At 43.2% G+C, this 22,115-nt stretch overlaps 1 protein-coding gene across 1 annotated transcript in view; it reads right to left on the reverse strand.

Moving 5' to 3' along the window:
* SUPT5H (SPT5 homolog, DSIF elongation factor subunit) overlaps positions 1-22,115 on the reverse strand; it is a 1,344,557-nt gene that overhangs the window by 905,092 nt on the left and 417,350 nt on the right. The window contains exon 7 of the mRNA XM_044069729.1: positions 5,186-5,275. Coding sequence (XP_043925664.1) covers positions 5,186-5,275 — 90 coding nt within the window. The remainder of the gene's footprint in view (positions 1-5,185; positions 5,276-22,115) is intronic.

Below are 22,115 nucleotides of genomic sequence, written 5' to 3' on the forward strand. Positions count from 1 at the left end.
GAGAGCACACACGGAACACAAACAGTCCGGGGGATGGATTTCCCTCTCTCTCTCTCCAGGCCCCCGAATAATACTCCCACTGGTACAGATGTAGAGTAGAGTCCTCAGCCGAGTGTCCAAGCAAGGCCCTCCAGCACTCTCTCTGTGAAACCAGTGCTCTGTGTCCCCATTCCAAGCAGCTGACACACACACACACACACACAGATTTGATTTCCACACACACACACCTGGGAAAGCCTGGCACAGATTTGCTAGCTATGCTCCCTTCCGCCCAGACTATAAGGTAGTTACTGTCACCAGACACTCCAAAGCCAGCTACTCTAAGGTTCTTACAACAGTACCCAATTATACTGAGTGAAATTAATACTAATACAAATGACAGTGCTTGACCAAAGCAGCAAGGCTTTCAGGAGTGGACACAGTGTCACCAAATAAATACAAGTACGCTCAAAGGTTACAACATTCTCTAAATGACCAGCCACAATGAAAAGTTTAAATATAGTTAATAATGAATAAAAGAACATGGTACAATGCCTCATTTGGCATGTACCTCACTAGACACCTGCAACAACTGGAGAGGCCGCAAAAGTACCTCACAAAGAGGATCCTAGGCCTTAAACACTTGTCCTATAAGGGCAGACTCAAAAAAACTCCAGCTATTCTCTGTCTCATATCACCTACTTAGAGGCGATCTCTGCTTGACTTACAAAGCCATGTTTGACCCAGCTCTGTTAGAAATGCTACATCTGAAGAAATCCCAATCCCTCTGCACCACACACTCCAGACACCTCAACCTCATTACCACAATCAACAGAACATGCTGGAGGGACAGGTTCATAACCCAGAGACTGCCCAGGCTATGGAACAGACTTCTCATACATGTCAAGCAGAGCACCTCATTGGCCCTCTTCAAGAGAAACCATGATGAGTGGATGGGAAATAGAAAATTCACCCCAGGGATCACTCCAGTGGCTCTACTCGACAGAGATACTAGGAATTAAGGTTGGGTGGCACGATGCCAGGGTAATCTTATAGGCTAGACTTGTAAAGGCTCCAGGGCCATTAGCCTAGTACACACCTATGAACCTATGAAAATACTAAATATATATTTACAATAAACACTGGAGTTTCATATCACAAGAAATATTATAAATAACACAGATGAAAAGATCAATACAGACACAGAAAAACAGTACTTAACTATCCTCACTATATTTTCCTGACCGATCTAAAGAATTACTTATTCCCTGGTTATTTACTAAAGTAAGGCAAGATGAAGTAGGTAAGTGATCCCTCCATGCCAGGTTTCAAAAGCAGACTGCTCTGAGAAGTCAATCTCATTAGTATTAAAACATCATTTTTGTACAGGGTTACAGAATGGCATTACATACATCTGGTTTCTAACAATGTAAGGCAACTCACCTCTGCCCTGCAGTCACTCTGTCAAGGGAACGTTAGAATTTAGCACAGATGTTTTACCTTACACACCCATAGATTTGCAAAGATTTTGTGCAGCTTCTAGAAGTCATAAAACAATTTCAAAGTTCCACCCTTCCAGAGAAGCAATAAGTTCACCCTAAGGACAATACAAAAAGGCTTCCTAGTACAGACTTTTTATGGTACAGACTGTCTCTGGCTGCATTGAGACCTGTGAGATACAATATTTACGTCCCAGATTAAGTAATTTATTTTCAAATTATTTTTCAAAGTTAGCTGCACTGAGATTAACCTCTTCTATTCCAGTATTCTTTGTTACAATATATTAATTTCCACAGTTACAATACAATCTGACATACAGCTGCAATTTTCTCTCTGTGGACCTACTGTTGGTGCATTATTTTTCTTTTAACACAAGCAGCTTTACAAATATATTTTTCAACACAAGCATCTGTACAAATCAGTTTGATACACAATGACATACAATTCTTTATAAAACTCCAACTAGCTATGCTGGCATATGTTGCACATCAACTACCCTTCTGGCATAACTGGCAATACCTCACATGACCATACCATCTATTACCAGTTTGGCACATAACTGGGCATTTCCTTTTAGGTTTCGGACATAGTTAAAGAATGCTTTATGATTATTCTTAGCTAAAGATGCCACTTTAGCTTCGTAATTAGCTTTAGAGGAATTTACAAGATTTCCAATTTGCTTGTTCAAGCTGTGAAGAGAATTATTCGTCTGCTCAGTCAGTTCCCTCTTGTACTTAGACATCAGTGTCTTCTCTTTTGACATATAAGCTATTTATACTTGGAGGTCCACCAGGGTGACTTGTTTTTTCAGGAGGACCTGGTTTTACTCCGGTCAGGTACAGCAGATTCTACACAGTTGCTTAAGTGTTTATACAAGGCATTTGTATACACCTCTGCATAGGAGTCATTGTTGTCTGTGATTGCTAGTGAGTATAAAACTTTTTATCCTATTATTTAGTATGCTGTAGTTTGCTTTGGTAATTTTTTTTTTTTATTTCTTTTGCTTCTGTAGTGGTGGCAGTTTCAACAGTTACTTCGAATGAGACTGATTTATGGTTCGACCGTACCAGGATGGGCATCACACAGGAGGGAGCAGTGTGACCCCCCATTGTTGGAGAGTACTGTGTGTAGGACATTTGGGCCCCTTGTGAGGGGTACAGATCATCTGTTCCACAGCATTTGCATTGACAAAGTCCAAGAACCTCAGAGCGAGCATGCTCGTGCTTATGTAGATAACCCAGTCAATGGAAGGATAGGTGAAATCTCCTATGAGTAAGCTGTTGGGCTGTATGGCGACTGACTCCAGTAAATCCAGGTAGGCAGTGTGCTTTTCTTGGTTCACGGTGGGAGACCTATGGCTAGCAATGATGTGGTAGGGTATATTGCCTATAGTTAATTGGACATAGAGTACTTTGAAACAGTCATACTGTTTGACCAGTCTCGGGGTGTACTTGGCTTAAATGAAGATGAATACACCTCCACCTCTGGGAAGACATGGCCTGTTGACCATGTCTTCCAAGGCTGACAGATACTGGACCCCTCTGGACTGACACCACAAGCTAAGCCAATTGTTGAAGTCAATCATTTTTTGTTTATATTGTGGCATCATCCTAGGTGAAGGTAGAATGCTGCTTAGGGCTAGGGTCATACCTGCCTAGGATACATAATGTTAGAGTTCAGTCATGTCTCTGTTCATATAGTTCAGAGAGGTACATCTCAGGTCATTCACCCAAACATGGACTATGACAGAGTCATAATGGTATTTTTTAAGTGGCTTGAGTGCATGTGTGATTTGACAGATCCTGGCACCTGACAAGTGGCTTACCGTGACCTTCTCCTTGTCCAGCCAGATGAGGGGGGGCATGTGCGTCTCACTAGAGAGTTGCCCATGACCAGGACATTAGGTTTTGAGGTGTTTTGCCTTTGTGGCTCATTTGCTGACACACTGGTGTATGTGTTATTATGCAGAGTAGTTTCTATTTGCATAGCAGTGTGTGAAGCGGTTTACATTTGGAAGGTCTCTGATTTGGTAGACTTCTAGTGAGTACCTCCGCATATGTGTCATGGCCTTATTTTGTGTGAGAGGTTAAGTGTGTGCGCTGACAATCTATTTGAGATCATTTGTTGTTACGGGGAGAAGGGATTCCAATTTCACAATAATTACATCTCTCAAATAGGGTATTTATTTTAGGAGTAAGTGGTTGTCAGTATACATGAGGCAATTACTACACTGCCTAAGGATGCTCTTGTCAATAAGGCTGGCCGGTGAAATGACGGGAAACTGCCCATCCATTATAGCAGGGTTACACCCTATGTACTATTTGGGAAGGGAAAGGGCTAGTTTGACCAGTTTTGTCCTAGGACTAACAAAAGGAGCTTGTTCTATTGAATGGATAAGCGTGGCAATGCTGCTCAGTGCGCCTGTGTAGTGCAGCAGGTAAGTTTGGGAGGGTTCCACTAACAGATGACTAAAGAAAAATTGAGTTTTAAGGCATTTACATCTATACAGGGCACTGCTAATCCTTGTTGTATGGTGCATTGCAATGCTTAAATATAGGAGAAATTAAAACATTTTTAAGCTAATCTATCAATAGGAAAGTACACAATAAACCTTCCTCCAGCAATCCCCAGCTCAGAGAAGGCTGGATCCACACTTTTCTTCAGGGTGCAGGGGAGCCCTTCTTAATGTGAGGTGGCTGGTTTAGTGCTCAAGTTAATCAACAGGCTAGATATTCAGCAGGACTGAATCTAGTCTATGCTATCTAAGTATCAGAACAGTGCAAATCAAGTGCAAACAATACATAGAGCCCCTTTGTGGGTTTCCCAGCTCAGATAAACCAGGTAAACACAGACTACACAGACTGCCACCAGAAGAACAATCCCAGTCCTCTCAGACTTAAAGATACAGATACAGCAGTGCACTTTAAACAGCTTATAAAAGTATGACTATTTAATAAAAGTACTTCCTTATGAGCTGCCAAGAGCCATGCAATTGTACAGAATTTTTAAAGGCACTAAAAACAAGATAAGCTGATTAATAATCCCTCCAGCCAATAAAACTACATTTAGAATTCTCAGGTGTTTCCACAACCAAAACAGACCAGGCTACCTCCCAGTGTACTAGATGAAAGATCAACTGACCCCTTTTGATGTAAAAACAATTGTTTGATGAGTGCAAAAAGCGTTACTTGTAATCAAACAAACAAATTAACTACGATAAATATTTCAGTGTTAGCACATTACAGAGTACCATGAAGCATTATGCAATTTTTGCTTCTAAATTTTGATAGATCGTGTGTGCATAAAACTAGCACTTCCTTACAGAAAATGATCAAAATGTGTAGCATAAAACAGTTATGAAGTGGACTTCACTTTTCCCACTAGGCTGAATACAATAATTCATTCACTTTCAAGTATATGCTTTATCCTGTTAAAGGTCCTGAACAGCCATGGCCTAACCTAGTATAAAAGTTGCAAGACAAATAACCAATCCTGGACAGGACACCACACTCCTGCAGGATGCACATACTTTAACACAACGTACCAACAATGGGCAACATAACAAGGCTTTCCAATTTTTACCTACCAGCATGATTTCAAATGTGGGTACTTAATGGATCATCACAAACCCCAATGAACATAAGAAGAACATACAGACTCATTAAAATACTGTAACCCTTTCATGTGCCTTGAAAAATGTACTCACCAAGCTCATACGAGCTTTAATTCTATCATAATCGATACGAGGAATCATCTTCAGTGAAATGGTGTTCTGGCTTGGTTCTACATAATCCACCTAAAATTGAGGAAAAAAAAACATTAAATAAAAAGTTCCCAATTTACAGTAATCATCAATACACAAAAAACATTTTATGACATTTTTACAAGAACAAACCACAAAGTTTCTAGTTAGGCAAAGATCACAGGGAATTAAAAATGCTCTGATACATAAAAAGGTACTGTTTCACCAATGACACAAATAAATGGTTGCTTATCATACCGTATGCTAGTTTAAGAATTTAATGTTTTAATGCATTCAAACTATCAGTGTATGCATAAACTGAATCTGTAATTTTAAATTTGGTCACTAGATGTCAAGCTAAGACCTGTAAACTGCATTCTTAGGTATCTGCCTTTTCAACAGATTAATTTTAACCAACATCACAAGGACAAGTACAGGGTAGTGCCATATGTTAAGCTCGAAGATGCAAGCATATCAAGAAGCCTTCCTTAACCCTACCTCCTACTTCATTCTACTAATACATTTGTGGAATAAACTAGGATGTCTTGACAACAACTTAAGAAGCAAACACAGCTATGGAAGTTAAGCTTCCGATTTAAACCTGATAAACAGTTATTCTTTTATCAACCACAATTATTAGATTTAAACAAATACAAAAGAAAAAATGTGTGCAGATTCTAAATTTAATATGATAAACGGTATGTATAACAAAACCAAATTATCACTCATGGTGGCTGAAATTTTTCAGTTACCTACTTCCACAGCATATTCAGGTTGTGTATACTGAAACTGATAAAATGAGATATAAACAAATAGGCTGGAAAAAAAACATCAGTAATTAAGGAACAGATGTGGATTGTACAACTGGGTGGCCTTTTCAGACCAAGTCTAAATGACTATTTAGAATTCTTTTTTTTCACTTGAATCTGTAATTTTAAATTTGGTCACTAGATGTCCCTAAATCTCTTTGTAATAAATTTGGTGTAAATTTCTGTTGTGCATGGAATGTGCTGATATTGCTCCAGTATTTGGAAAAAGACAGACCATTTAAGCGCCAGAGTAAGGCGTGACCCAACCTTAACAAATATTAAGCACCCCATGCTTATGTTGTTAAGGTCAGGTCAAGCGCCAAGTAATAAACTATGCAAGTACTGACTAGCAAACGAGAGCAGCAGAGAAAAAGACATGTTTCTGCTTGCTCTCCATACCTTTAATGTGTCCCTAACTTCCTGCAATAAAAAGAAAAGTTGGCAGAATAACAGTTTGCGTTCATCTACATAATTTGAAGGATACAAGCCCTGAAACCCAAATGATTGTCACTATTCAGTGACTTCAATCCTTGGTGGTTTGTCTATATAAAAAAAAAAAAAAAAAAAAAAAAAGAAGTTGTGCACTCAGCATAACGTTCCATCTGAGTAGTTGTATTTCATTTGTCTTCAACCTGTGGGTTTCGGATCCACATCGGATCAGACACGGCCGCATTTTCCAATTACGGATCTGAGCTCCAGACTCCTCCCCTTACCCATAATGCCCCCGTCTCCCCTCTCACTTCAGATCGAGTTTGCTGCCTAAAAGGTATCATCTACCCAACCCAACATCATCATAACAAGGATCTCCCTTCACACTCCTTGACCTGGACAGAGTCAAGGGCCAAACACTTTATACAAGGTAGAAACACAGCCTGCATCCATGACAAGGTTAGGGGGGGGGGGTTAAGACAAATGAAGTAAAACTACTCAGATGGAACATTATGGTGAGTACATAACTTCATCTGTAGTTTTACTTCATTTGATCTTCAACCTATGGGACAGAGTCCCCAGCTACCATAAGCCCCTGGGTGGCCTTATGGAAGGATATTCCGGAGCACCACAGAACCAAAGGATGCTCTATATTCCAAGACAGAATATCCAACTTGTAATGAGAAATGAAGGTATCGGATGAGGACCAAGTAGCTGCTGAGCAAATATTATCCAGAGACACCCTAGACCAGAAGGCAGCTGATGTAGCCATTCATATGTCCTGGCAAGAACCTACCTTTCACCTCATAGGCTCGAGCAATGCAGAAGGAAATCCATCTAGCAATTGTTACCTTGGAAACTGACGTGCCTAAAAAGGGTTTAGCATAAGACATGAATAACTGATGAGATTTGCAGAAGGACTTCTTTCTATACAAGTAAAATCTCAGTTGCCTATGAACATCAAGCAGATGCAATTTGTATTACCCTTTGTTCTGGAAGTTGGGGAAAAAAATGGTAAATGTATCATTTGGTTAATATTGGCTTTCTTAGGAAGAAAGGATGGGTTAGTATGCAACAACACTCTATTCTTCTGAAAGATCATGCAAGGCACTTTGGTAGAAAGCATGAAGCTCCCAACACTCTTCTGGCTGAACTAACAGCCACCAAGAATACAGTTTTCCATATCAAAAACTGAAGATCAACCGATTATGCCCATTCGAGGGGTGCAGAAACCAATGCCTGTAACACTAAGGTAAGATCCCACGGAAGCGTAGGGTCCTTAACCAGAGGTCTAAGTAGAAAGGTCCCTTTAAGGAAAGTTTTACACAATTTGGAAGAAACTAGGTAAGACATTCACCCCCACATGGAAATTAGAGATAGCTGCCAGCTGCACCTTAACTGTGGAAGAACTAGCACTCTGATGGAAGACGCTAGCCAAAAACTCTAACACCGCTGAAAGAGTTGTGAAACGGTCCAAAGCTCACTGATTAGCCCATATGGAAAAATGTCTCCATTTGCTATGATACAACTTTCTGGTGGAGGATTTGTGAGCTGCCACCAAAATGAACTTTATGGGGGATGACAATCCGGGAGTCCTGATAATCATGGGAACTGGAGCAGCCAAGCCGTGAGCTTCAGACTGTCCAGATCTGGGTGAGGGATTGCTGAGTGATGAGAAAGAAGATCCAGGACCGGATCCAATGTCCATGGAGGAACAACTAGGTGAGACCAGAGTGAGGGGAACCAAACCCGGTGAGGCCAGAATGGGGCTATGAGAATAACTGTGCTCCCCACCCTTCGAGCTTTCTGAAGAACTTGGACATAAGCAGGAGTGGGGGATAAGCACAAAGGAGTCTGGGAGGCCAAGCATGAACCAGTGCGTCTCTGGGGGTTTCCTCCTCCAGGGGGTTCAAAGTGAAAAACTTGCTGCATTTCGTGTTGAAAGGAGATGCGAAGAGATCACAGCAAGGCTGACCCCACTTTAAAAAGATCTGTTCTGCTACTGACTGAATCAGAGACCACTCGTAAGGGATCAGAATTGATCTGCTGAGCATGTCCACTAGAATGCTGGACCCCACCCCCCGCCTGGAATGTGCATTGCTACTAGAAAGCGGCTGGTGGAGATCGCCCATTCCCACACTCTCATGGTTTCTCGACCGAGGGGATAAGATCTGGTTCCCCACTGTTTATTGATGAAGCAGACTACTGACATGCTGTCTGTCTGAATGTCAATCATCCCTAGAGGAAGATGGGCATGATGTGCCTGCAATGCCAAAAGAACTGCCCTGATCTCTAGAATGTTGAAATGCAACTCCGTCTCAGAGGGGAACAACGTGCCTTGGATCGTCCTTCCCGAGCAGTTCACCCCCGACCCTAGCTGGGAGGTGTCCATGGTCACCTTGGTTCGTCCTTTGAGGATATCTGGAGATTGAATCCACCATTGTAGGGAGTCACTGCATGCCCTCGAGATTCTCACTTGAAAGGTGAGAGGAAGGTCTAACAGGGACCACTGGACAGCAAGTTTCCATTGAAGAACTCATATGCACGGGAGCCAACGGCAGGAGATTGATTGTGGCTGCCATGGAACCTAACGCCCTGAGCAGTGCTGCAGCTGTGGTGACTTGGGCATGAAGTATTTGTAAGACATGCGTTCTTAAACTGCATATCCTGTCTGGGGTGCTGCTGCAGCTGTGGGGACTTGGGAGTAAAGAATTTGTAAGACTTGTTCTTAAACTGGGTATCCTGTCTGGGTTGAGAAAAACTTTCATTTGAGGAGTGTCCAAATGTGCCCCAATAAAGTCCAGAATCTGAACCATCTCTAGAGAAGATTTGTTCAGGCTGATTATAATCCCTGTTTGCTAAGTGGATGAAGTAATCCCTGGCCTGACAGAGTAGATGCTCTGAGGGGGGCAACAAAGAGCCAATCATCCAGGTATGGGAAGACCTGAATAACCTGGAGCATCAGGTGAGCTGCTACAACCATCACCTTGGTAAACACCTGTGGTGAGACCAAAGGGGAGGGCTCTGAACTGGTAGTGATTGGCTCCCAGCCGGAAGTGAAGAAATCTCCAGGAGTCTGTCCATTTTGATGTGGTAGTAAGCATCCTGGAGATCGATCGAGCACATCCAGTCTGTGGCCTGCAGAAAAGGCAGGAACGATTGAAGCGTGACTATCCGGAATTTTGTCTTGGTTACTGACAGGTTCAATGTGGACAGATCCAAGATGGATGTGGGGGGGGGGTCTCCGGTTTTCTTTGACACTAGAAAGAACCTGGAGTAAACACCGGATCCGGACTGGCCTGGGGAGACCAGTTGGATGACTCGTTTGTTCAGCAGCTTTCCTATTTCTAGCACTGCCTCCTCCCGTTGCACGGGTGGAATGTCTGGGAGGAGTTTGTTTGGATGGGGATGTTCCTTAAATGGAATGAAATGTCCTCTGGATATGATTTGCAACACCCAGTGATCTTTCGTAATGGACTCCCATGCCTTCAAGTGTAGTGACAGGTGACCCCTGACTGCCTCCACACATGAGCAGTTGGGCAATCCCTCAGGGCTGCTGCCCAGGTCCCTCCGAAAAGGGAACTCGGGACACAAAATTCCTAGGATTCCCTCTGCCTCTCAGGCGGCGTCTGTTCTGGCCCACTCTGCCTCTGGGGGGGGGGGATCCTGAGCATCCCAGGAAAATGCCAGAGACTTCCGCAACCACATCTTCTTCGCTCCTCGTTGATTCCTGGAAAAGGATCTTTGAGGAAAGGATCATGACGGCAGTGTCTTCCCATCCTTCTTGCTCTGGACCAAAGTCTCTTTCACAGACTTCCTGAATAGGGAAGAACCATCATAAGGGGGCACTGGTGAAAGACGCCTTGAAGGGCTCCGAAAATTGACACAACCAGAGCCAGGCATGACCCCTGATAGCAACACCCGTCCTGGCTACCATTGCAGCTCCCTCCGTAGCACGAGAAAGCAGTCACATGGACATGTTGGCAACCACTTTTAGAGTGGCTATTTGAGCGGAGAAGGTCTTCTTGTCCTCCGCCGACAAGGACTCTGGGGTAGACTCCGTGATCTCCTTCACTAAGTCTCTCTGGAGTCTAATGACATGTGCCACAGAGTTCAGTGCCCTCACCAAGAAGGTCACTGAAACATATACTCCCTTCCCAAAATGGTCCATCGCTCGATTCTCGATCAGGGGGATGGACCGCAGAGCTCGCCTGAGCGAGCTCCTCCTTGGTGGCAGCTGGCACCATCATAGCATCTACCATTGATCCCTTGCTTAAATGTGTCCTGTCTGGTGGGGGCTCACCACTTTGTCAGGGCACTTAGGGATGGGCTCTAGGGTGTCCGGCTCCTTCCCTGCCCTACATGTTTTTAAATCCATGAGTGGATCAACAGGAGGGGACACCCAAGAGGTAGACTGGCCTGAGCCGAATACCTCCATGAACACTGACTAGTCCAAGGTCAGTTTGGGGGCTGACCACCTTTGGAAACATCCTCGGGCAGTGACCTTGGGAAACCTTCCCTTTCATCCAAGTCCGTGTCTTCTGTGAGGGACTCTGGTGGAGAGTCCAAGTGCCTCCTCTTACACTTAACATTTGCGGGGTGCCTCTTGGGGCAACTCTCCAAGGACAACTCACAAACCTCTTGATATTCCACCAGAACTTCCTGGGCCATCGCTGCCACGGGCTGTCCCTGAGATGGCAAGATGGTTGGAACTGCACTCAGGACCAGGGGGGGTCTGGGTGGAGCAGAGGACGAAATGGTCAGAGGCCTCAACAGAGAGAGAAAACTCTTCACCACATCAAATGCAGAGGGGGAGAGAACCTCTTGGGACATATTGGCAGGGCCTGTCCCCCTCTGAGCCAATATGGGAGTTGATGCCACCTCTAGGAGCCGAGATGCCGAGAGGGATGCTCTGCTCTGAACTGCTCAGAGCAGACAGCACCCCTTCGGATCCAACTGTGAGGCTATGGCTCCGAGAGCCTGGATCCAATCCTGTCAGATCCAACAAGCTCAAGACAATGGCTGGCTTTGAGGTACATGATACCATCAGCGCCAACCACTTGACCCCGAGTGTTCTCTGATCCAAGAACTCCAAAACTGCTGGTCGAATCGGAGAAGGAGATATTGTTCAGAACAAAGGTTGCAAGGAGCCCCCTCCAGAGGGAGAGGGGGCTGGCAAGACCCCCATCTGGATCTGAGTGCAGATGAATCGCTGCATCATCTTGTCCACCTTCGCTTCGTTTAAACTTCGGGTGGAGCGAGAGGAAGCCACTGAAACTGGATGGGAGAGCCAGTGGGGAGAAGTCCTTACTGGGGACCAGTTGAGTCTCCTCTGGCTCGGGGGAGAACCTGGGGGAGCGAAGGCGAGGAGACCCAGCCCTAGTCACTGTCCTGATTTTTGGTGGCAGAGTCACCTCAGACAAGTGGTCGGGGGACCGCTTGTGGCAATGGTCCTTCTTGGTCTTGTCCCCTTCCCTGGACTTCTTGGTGGGAATTTGAGTCCCAGAGGCAAGGGAAGAGGAAGTAGAAGCAGCAGCCACTGCTATCCCTGCTGGGGAGGAAAAGACGGTAGTCCCTGAAGAAGGGAGTAATCCCTTCAAAATCAGTTTGTCCCATCTGTGCTTAAGTGCTCTGGGGTTGAAACCAGCGCAAATAGGACAGGACAACTTGAGGTGAACTGCACCAAGGCAAACCATGCACAGAGTGTGGCCATCCACCGAGGACAAGCTTATAGCCATACACTGTGCATTTTCTAAATCCTGCATTAGGAGCTTCAGCCATACCCACACAGGCCAAAAAGTCTCACACACACACACACACACACACACACACACACACACACACACACACACGTGTCTGTGCGCTCTGTGATAGAAAAGGAGAGGAGAGAAGAGGTTTTTTTATATCCAACACAGTCGTGCGTGAGATAAAGGATGTCAGAAAGAAAATAGAAGCAGTCAGAGAGAGAAAACCCAGAGAAAAGTTCACTTACGTGACCCACTAACTAGAGCTCAGAAACCATGCTTCTAACTTACATGGCGGCAAATGAGATCTGGGGGAGAAGGGAGATGGGGCATTATGGGTAGGGGGAGGAGTCTGTAGCTCGGATCCATAGCTGGAAAATGTGGCCATGGCAGATCCAATATGGATCTGAAACCCACAGATTGAAAATCAAATGAAGTAAACTACTTTAGATCCACAGATTGCAAGAGGAACAAGCAAAAAATATGGAGCAATAATCTGGACTTTCTGTGAATATTTATACATTAGAGAGTTACTAAAGGCAAGTGTAAATGTGACAGATAGCATTACACAATCTTTCTGATAATGTCTGCCAAGTGTTTTATGGCTTTGAAAGCCAAAACAAACAGCATTATTTCCCCTTGTAACTAATAGTACATGGGGAAAATTAAACTGCATGCACTACAAAGAATTATGACCATCTCTATGACCATAACCCTGTATTATGTCTTCGATATGGATGCCAAGATTTACCTCTCTAGCTTCTCTCGAGATGAATTTCTTGGCATCCATGTTTCGAACACAAGCGGGTTATGATTAGAGAGCTGCTCATAATCTATATCATGTCTGCCTTTCCTTTTTAAGATGCTATTAATATTGACACTTTGTTCTATGGATATATATATAACATTTACTTAAAACAATATATGATAATTAATGTTGACTGTTTATTTTAGGTATGTACAATGAAAACTTTTCCGAAAAAATTTTTGTATAAATTTTGCATGTTCATGATAACAGGTATACGTTACTGATGTTTTTAACATTATAACCAGTTTAACTACAGTTATCAATTTCTTTGTTCTATCTGAATGTGACTAAATGATTTCTACCAGTCAATCTCCTGCTTTATGTTGTGTTCTGAATGATGCTAAGCATTATGTACTTTTTGACAAAAGGACAGATTTTGTTGAATGTATCTGCTAGGTAGCGGACACTCTAAGGAATGTACATTACCACTAGAAAGCAATGCAATTACAATACTCACTGAAATACCCTTGTAGCCTCTCAGTAAGGGGAACCGGATATGGACCCCCACCCACCCATTTTTTTTTAAATAGAAATAACTCCCTGGGGAAGGAGGTCCTGAAATTCCTGCAAAACTAGGATGATCACGCTCATCTCCAGTATATTAATGTGAAGGCAACCTCTTTTAGTGTCCATACTTCCTGGACTATCCTCCTCTCGAGATGCTCCATTCTACCACCTCAGAAAGGAGGCATCCACTGTAACTACTGCTGCTGGTGGAGATAAAGTTCTGGCTAGACGATATGAAGAGTGCAACCACCAGTTCAACTGGGTCTGCATGTTGGTTTCAGATAAATGAGGAGAGAGAGGATCAAACAACATAGGACAATGTACAGAATGTATCCACTAGTGACGTCTCGTGTGAACAGGAGCATAGAAGGCCATTACCAGATAAGCTTCAGTGAGACTTAAAACTTTAAGAATCAGAGCTGGAGTAACACTGTAGTATTAAAAGCACAGTCTCTTGTTGGAGAGCATTTTTTCTAAGGGAAGACTTTTGAGAAGTTTCCTGTGTTTAGACAGCACCCAGTAAAACTTCATGTGCCATGTAGAATGGAGGTATAATTTTTGGACACTGATGGAAATACCCAAGGACAGGCACAGATGCAAAATGTATCTGGCAGAGTATAAGAACTCAATTTTTTTTTTTTTTTTTTTTACAAGGACCCAGTTGTCCAGATATGGAAAATGCATATTTCTTTGAGCCAAGCATGGGCTGTGACTACCACAGCATGCACTTTCCAGGGGGAGCCATGTTGAGGCTTAAAGACAAGGCTTTGAACTGACAGTGACTGGATCCCAGCTGGAAATGCAAGTACCTCCTGGATTATTTTGGAAGAAAGTTGAGGCAAGCATCCTGGATTTTTACTGCACACATTTAGTCATTCACCCTTAGACACGGCAAAACACTAGCACCATGACCATTCTGAATGAGGTCTTTTTGATGTATTGGCTTACGGCCACAGAGATCCAGAATTGGCCTGAGGACCTTGTTTTTCTTGAATACTAAAAAGAATATGGAATTATTTCTTCACACCAAATAACTGTCATGATGTCAGAGTGAATGGCTATCACACCATGGCACAGAAAGTCCTGCAAGGCTTGAAGCATAAACCTTGTCTCTCCATCTACAGAACACGGACGTTCAATCTGACTGCACAGTATGAAGTGACACCTTAGACAGTGTGCCCTTGACAATTCCTCTCCACCCTCACCCTACAGCAGGAGCATCCTTGGGTTATTCTCCTCCAGTGGAACAGGGATTTACATGGGCTACTTATTATCTTCAGATCTGGCATATATATCTACCATTTCAGATGTGTCCTGTAGGCTGTGGAAAGACTTGGGGCCATTTACACTTGCAACTTTCACTGAAGAACTCATACGATTTTGCAAATAAAGGGGAACTGCTGCTGCTGCCATCAACCTCAAAGTCCCCAAAGACAGGCTGTGGAAAATAGCTTTTGATACTTGACAGACCAGCTTTTCAATGCAGAAGCATAGCTGGCTCAACCAATTACCTGTTCTGGTACAATGAACCAAAACCCCACCCCTACAGCTCTTTAGGTGGACCAGCAACCCTGCACCCCCCCCCCCCCACACCAAGGCACAAAAAAGGAACACTATCGACTGGCACATGAATCAGGTGGCCAGATGCAAGACATACCCTCACCTATATCCCAGCTACAAGGTTCAGTTTCTATACCCTGCCCATGACCCCTCCTTCAACCCATTTTATTAAAAAAAAAAAATTATTTTAAATTGGGAGCAAATGGTTGCTACAATTTAAACCATGCACAGAGTTATAGTGCTCAGGGTTTGACCACAAATGCAATACAGACTTTTAAAAGATGGTACTGCATTAAACAGAGATCAGGATCAGCTGACTTTGCATGCGGGGCAGTTGCCCCCTCACTACACTATTACATACGTAAGAGAGCTCTGCATGGCATAGTGTCCAGGCTGCCGCCACTAAATATGAGCAAGTGAGACGGCTTCATCTAAGATTGTGGGGTTTACTGGGATCCCAAAAGACAAAAAGGTCATCACTGACTTCATGACTCAAGATCAGCCTGCTTGATGAGACAGCAGCTAGGAAATGCTCTTCTGCAGAAAGAATCACTTTTACCCTTGTAACCTCTGCTTCACTACACATGTTGGGGAATGATATGAAACTGAAGAGTCCTGAATTGATACTGACAGGTTGCTACCGTAAGTGTAGGTACTTCAAGGACTCCCTGGCTCTTGTGTTATTATATTACTGCAAAAATTCTCTGTTTCACCTTTCGGTAAGTCAGAAGCCTCAATGTCTGAAATTATATATATTCGCAAATTAAATTTGAAATTATGCATATTCACAAACAGTCATTTAAAGTATAGCATGCGTAATCAGATGATGGTTCTAAATATCATGGCTATAGTATTATCATAATGCTGACATTTGCAAGTATACAGGTTTTTAAAAGCTAAGCATGTCAGCCGTTGCATTTCTTCTCTACTCTTCTCTTCTTCTATGGGACTGTTTCACAAACATTGGCATTCACATACATAAAGAATGTGAAGCAGGTTAAGTCCAGGACGAGAGAACTCCTAATATACCCTGAAAATATATTCGGGGGGGGGGGGGGGTGAACTGAGTTCAAACAGAAGCTTGGACACTTTACTGCACTGGCAAGGAGGATGGGTGTGCCACCCTGTGGTGGGAGTTGGCAGCACAGGTTTAGGGAACACTCATGCAGGCAGATTTCTTTTAAGATTAGGAAAACTACATGATGGTGATGTTGCTGTCTCAGTGGGTAGGACATCAGCCGCTTGTGTAAGTGACAGGTGGTGCAATGCTGTCACCTACTGCACACCCTATCCATGGGGAAAATCCTCAAACCACTGCTTGGGGCAGCCTAAATATCATCCTCCCTCAGCCACCTCACTACCCTTGGTGCTGAGGAAACAAATGGGTGAGTAGTACAGAACAGAGCTGATGACTGGCAGACAGTGGGGCAAAAAATAGTGTTCTGCTATAAAGTAAACAAAAAATCAGCTGTATGCATGAAAAGTGAATGGTTAAAAAATACAGATCTACAAACTAGTTGTTTTGGTTCATACCCTTTCATAAAAGCAAAAAACAGCCATGGAGCACTCATCATGCAATGTCCTAGTGGGGGAGCATTGCAGACTACAAAGTGAGGCCACTCTATGTTGTCACTGTTGCAGCATTTCAACACTATTTGGTTATTTCGCAAATAGCATGGACAACTGATTAGGATACCAAAGCCAAAATCTTCCACACAGCCATATGTCTGGCATACGATCCAAGTCCCTGGGTCAGTCTAAGAAAATAGAGGGCAATACACTGACAAGAGAAAAAAAGGAGGGGGGAGGAAGGGTGGGACAAAATCCTGCAACAGTGATCTTTAAGACAACTACTGTAATGTTAAAGTTCTTACACAACTGCAACATGTCCTTCCATAGATCACCACTGCATTACTCCAGTACTTGTGAGTGATTCCCAAAGCTTAATGCTTGGAACTGTCAATCCAGAGTGAACAAACTGGGCAAATGAGGCTATGGACCTTAAGAAAGCAGTTAACTTATGTTTGATGAAAGTGTGCACAGACAGCCAAGTGGCTGCTTCTAGAATAGCCCTGGAATCAATTCCTTTGTAAAAGGTAACACAGAAGCAACTACTCTAGTGAAGTGGGCTTTAACAAGCAAATGAAGGATTAACCATGGTAGATGTAACAGGAAATAGACTTGGAGATCCAGGTACCAATAGTTTGCTTAGAGACAGGGTTGCCCAACTTGGCTTACTGGAAGGAAATAAACATCTGTTCCATTTTCTGAATGTTTTTAGTTCTGTCCAAAAAATCTATACATCCAGGGAATGAAGAATTCCTTCACCACATTTTGAGGGTTTAGAAAGAAAGTGGGAAGGTAGATGGCCTGGTTGAGGGGCAACTCACTGGCCACTTTAGGCATAAAGGAAGGAAGGACTAAGAAACCCCGTCATTATGAAAAATAAGGGAGGAGCGTCCATAAGGACTTGAAATTTAAAAACCCAGGGCTACTAGTATTTTTTTTTTTTTTTTTTTTATGTATAGAATTTCAGAGAAGTGGAAGCCACTGCCCTCAAAAGAGGGCTCAAGTGAGTTTTTCCAAGACAGAATTCAAGTCTCATGAAGGGGAACAGTCCCTCTTAGATGGATTCCAATGAAGGACTCCCCTAAGGAACTGTTATCTCAACACCACAAAGCAGTGGTGGATCTAGAGGCAAACGTGTAGAGAAGCAGATAAATGGGTATTAACAGGAGTTAGCTATACTGGCTCTTAACTCACTCCCTTCAATGGAGATCTGGAAGTTTGCACCACAACTTCCAACGGGCAGAACATAAGCGTTTTGCTAGAATCAAATTATGTCCTCACATTTCAAACAAATGTTCGTGTCTCAGGAATCACAGATGTTACTAAAGAAATGTAAATGGCAATCTCTTCAGCACATACTGTTTATATAGTGGTAGCATTATGTAGTTCTGGGTTTTAAACTGGATTCTATATGTTACAGTAAACAGTAACTGTTAAATTTGTATTATTTTTGTAAACAACTTAAAATATCTCAGCCACCACTCAAGTTACATAACTACTATTCGCATTTTACTCATCCAGCTGAGAGCTTTCATACGAAGTTAAGTTCTGTCTGTACTACATGGTTGTTAAGATATTTAGAAAAGCATGACATTTATGACAATATACACAAATATTAGATGAATGGCAATTAATATCTCTTTACCTGCACTAAACAGACGTCAGACAGCAATATGGTTTTGTTTGCCATTGTGTAAGCTTTCAGATGAAATATTTAAGTACTTTGTATGTAGCAAATATGAACAAGCTGTATTTGATGCATAGAGTCGTCAGCAGGATAGAAGTGTAGAAACACCTACAGGCGTCACCTGGCTGTAAGGAGTTAATAACTCATACAAATATGTAGTAGTACAAGAATTCTAGTCAGAGTAGGACACCATGCAGAAAATCTTTTCCATTTGGATATACAAGATTTTTGAGTGGCATATTTTCTCACCTCCTTTAGAGCCTGTAGCACGCCCTCAGAAAATTGGTGTCCGAGGGAGATCAGGATTCTATCATCCACACTGTCAGACAGAGGCAGGAGGCTGGAATAAAGTAAAGAGCTCTTGCTTTGTGTTAGCAAGTCCACTCTGTGGGGTAACTTGTGATGATGACCCTCTAATCAGATGACAAAAGGGGGGAACCAATGCAGCCTGGGGCAAAGGGGAGTCACCAGCACAATTTTTGATTTGTTCCTTTGGACCTTTAACAGAAACTTTGTATATAGAGGGGGAAGGAGGCATAAAGAAACCTCCCGTTCCAAGGAAAATACATGGTGTCCATCTCCCAAGCCTGGGGATAAGGAGTCCTGGAGTAAAACAGTTTGAGCTACTTGTAAATGGAGCCAAAGAGGTCTATCTGAGGAATACCCCCATGCGTTGAATATGTCTAAGAAGACTTCCATTGGAAAACATCTATTTGTGAGGGTCTTCCTTGGATCGGTTTAGAAAGTCTGTCAAGTCATTGTCTTAGAATGGAATGTAAACTGCTTGTGGGGACAGGTTTGCTTTTATCGCCTGTTCCCATGTTGGAAGAGCCAGTCTGCATGGTTGCTAAGACCTGGTTCTCTCTCCTTGTTTGTTTATATGTCACACAACAGTTGTGTTGTCCATGAAGATCCTGAGGGGACCTGGATTCCATAAGAAGGTGAAAAGCTGCAAGGCTTGAATGACTCACCCAATTTCCTTCATTTTGATGTGTTCCTTCCTTTGCTATGAGGTCCGCTGGACTGGACTCTTGGGTAACCACCCATGTCCCTCAAGCTAGGTCTGACGCACTTGTGTGCAGTTCCAGAAAGTGAGACACTGGTTTGAATGGAAGGCCTGGAAACAACTGAACCTGAACCACCACTGTAGTTCTTTCTTCAGAGTGCCCAAAGGGTGACAATGTTGAAACCAGAAAGATTTTAGGTACACTAAATCTTTCTCATAAGTAGTTCTGTACAAGGAAACACGGGTGTGGGTGCAGCTGTATGAGCCCCAGAACTCTGAGAATCTACCTTGCATGGAGAGGAATTGGACCTTTTCTTACAGGAGAAAAGCCAGCATGAGACATGTGTCTAGCCTACAGCCTAGAAAGACTAGGTCCTGTATAGGGGGGGGGGGTCAATACACACATTTTTAGATTTATCACAAACCGCAGACTCCGTAGAAGGGAAATACTGTAGCTGCAATGCCTTAAAAGAACTTCTTGACAGGATGCTTGTATTAGCAGGTTGTGGAGGTATGGAAATGTATGAATTCTCGAAGTTCTGCAAAAGGCAATATCAACGGCATGGCATTTTGCAAAGACCCTGGGGGCTGCAGAAAACCCAAAGGACAAAGCAAAGAAATGACAGTGTGATGAACAAGCAGAAAACCTTAGTAATTTCCTGTAAGAAAGATGAATGGGAAAGCATCTTTCAAATCAAAGACACTAGAAAAGCTTGTAGAAGAATGCAAGGAAGGAGAATCAGAGAAAGCAATTTGAAACAGGGCACCTTCAGAAAAGTGTTGAGATGGGACAAATCTAGAACGGGCCTCCATTCTCCTCTTTTCCTAGGTACCAGAAAGCCTGGAATAAAACTTTTCCTAAAAGCTGTGGGGGTATAAATTCTCTTGTGCCTTGTTCATGAAAACCCTGCAAGATAAGAAGCAACAGGTGCATCTGGTTGGGAGGGGAGAGTGGGATACTTCTGAAAGTTGAACTATCCCTCCAAGTCAATTTGCAGCCTTGCTGAATAATGGACATGGCCCATTTGTTCGAAGTTACGACCTGCCAAGCAGAAAGGGGTGAGGTTTCTGACAGACAGACATAGAGAGAGAGAGAGAGAGAGAGATGGAACGGAGGGCAACAGGAAGTGGCAGAAAATAAGCTGATCTGCATGGAAAAGTATTACCAGACTTGCAGTCTCTAGAAGGTTTATCCTGAAATCAATTTCTTGACATTTGTCTGCCCTTCTGTGCGGATCTAGGATTTGTACAAGAAAAAGGAATTGTGAGTAGCTGGGTAGACCCTCTGATACCTAGGAACAAAGGTAAAGAAGATTTGCTTGAAACCTTGCATCACCTTCCTTTGTTTTTGCAAGGAATTCACTAAGTATGCAGCCTCAGGACCAAATAATAGATCTCTACTAAGAGGGAATCCTATAAGACACTAAGAATGAAGTCATGCAGAATTTCTAATAAGAGATCCAGTAGCAGCTGCTCTGACTGAAGTTTCTACTGTCTCATAACTGCACTTTACAGTATGCCTTGCAACCTGGGTAGCTTGACTCGCCATTTAAATATTATGCTGGTTTATTTCAGACACTTCAAGGCTAGATATGATTTTGTTCAATTCATTCAAACTGGTCACCCCATATTTAGTGATTTGTGTTTGGTAATTTAAAGCTCTGAACGCCAGGGTAGTGGAGGTGAAAGCCTTCTTTCGATATCTGTCAATGGCCTTACTATCTCCGTCTGAGGGTAACGTATTAGCTGAAGGCTTGTCTGTGGAAACAAAAAAAGGCACAGGATCTGCGTCAAAGGATTTTATAAAAGAATTTTAGGCCTTTGGGCACTTTTATAGAATGTATCCGGTCACTTACTTTCCTCAATTGCTTAGAGAAAAACAGGTCTTGTACTCACTTTCCTCACTTATCTAGAGGAAAATATTTTTTTATTCAGGCATGTCCAAGGGTCAGCTCCCAGTGTTCTCTCCTGTCTATCTGATGAATCTGGGCATCTTGGGGCAATGGAGAAATTGCCTCATGTACAAAGATAACCCTCTCCTCCTACCACCCAACACTACAACCTGTGAGAGATGCACTTATCTAGCCAAACTGGAGGTAAACCTCTCTTCAACCAAGACTGAACATGGCATTCAAGAGGAGAAGGTAAACACTTGCACCACTCCACACTTATCACATACTCTCACTAAATCTACACCACCAAAATCCACACATAGAAACACAAAAAGATTTACGGAGGCTCTCAATAATAATCTGCCCAACAACAGAGACCTCCAAAGCTGAAACGCAAGCAACTTCCACCCCCCCAACACAACTCAAATGACACATAGCCCACAGACTCAGTGTGCCACTCAACCACAGCCAATAAGGCAAAACAACGTATCCAACACACTAGTCATATGTAACTCTAATTAGGCACACCAATGTCCCACTCACCAGGCTAAACAAGGAGAAGGTTACTGTCAGCTGCCAGTCGGGTGCCAGGATCCGCCACATAACCCACGCACTCAAGTCACTACACAAGTACAAATATGACACTGTCATTGTCCATGTTGGTGTGAACGACCGGAGATGTACCTCCCTGGACTACATGAGAAGAGACATGGAAGAGCTTTCCAATCTTGTAGCCCAGGCAGGTAGGACCCTAGCCCAGAGTAGCATTCTGCCATCACCCAGAATGATACCGCAGTACAAAGACAAAATGATTGACTTCAACAATTGGCTAAGCTTCTGGTGTCATTCTAAGGGGATGATCCAGTATCTGTCTGCTTGGGAT

Source organism: Protopterus annectens, chromosome 4.part0 (genome assembly GCF_019279795.1).
Source record: "Protopterus annectens isolate FY-2018-M chromosome 4.part0, PAN1.0, whole genome shotgun sequence".
Lineage (NCBI taxonomy): Eukaryota > Metazoa > Chordata > Ceratodontiformes > Protopteridae > Protopterus > Protopterus annectens.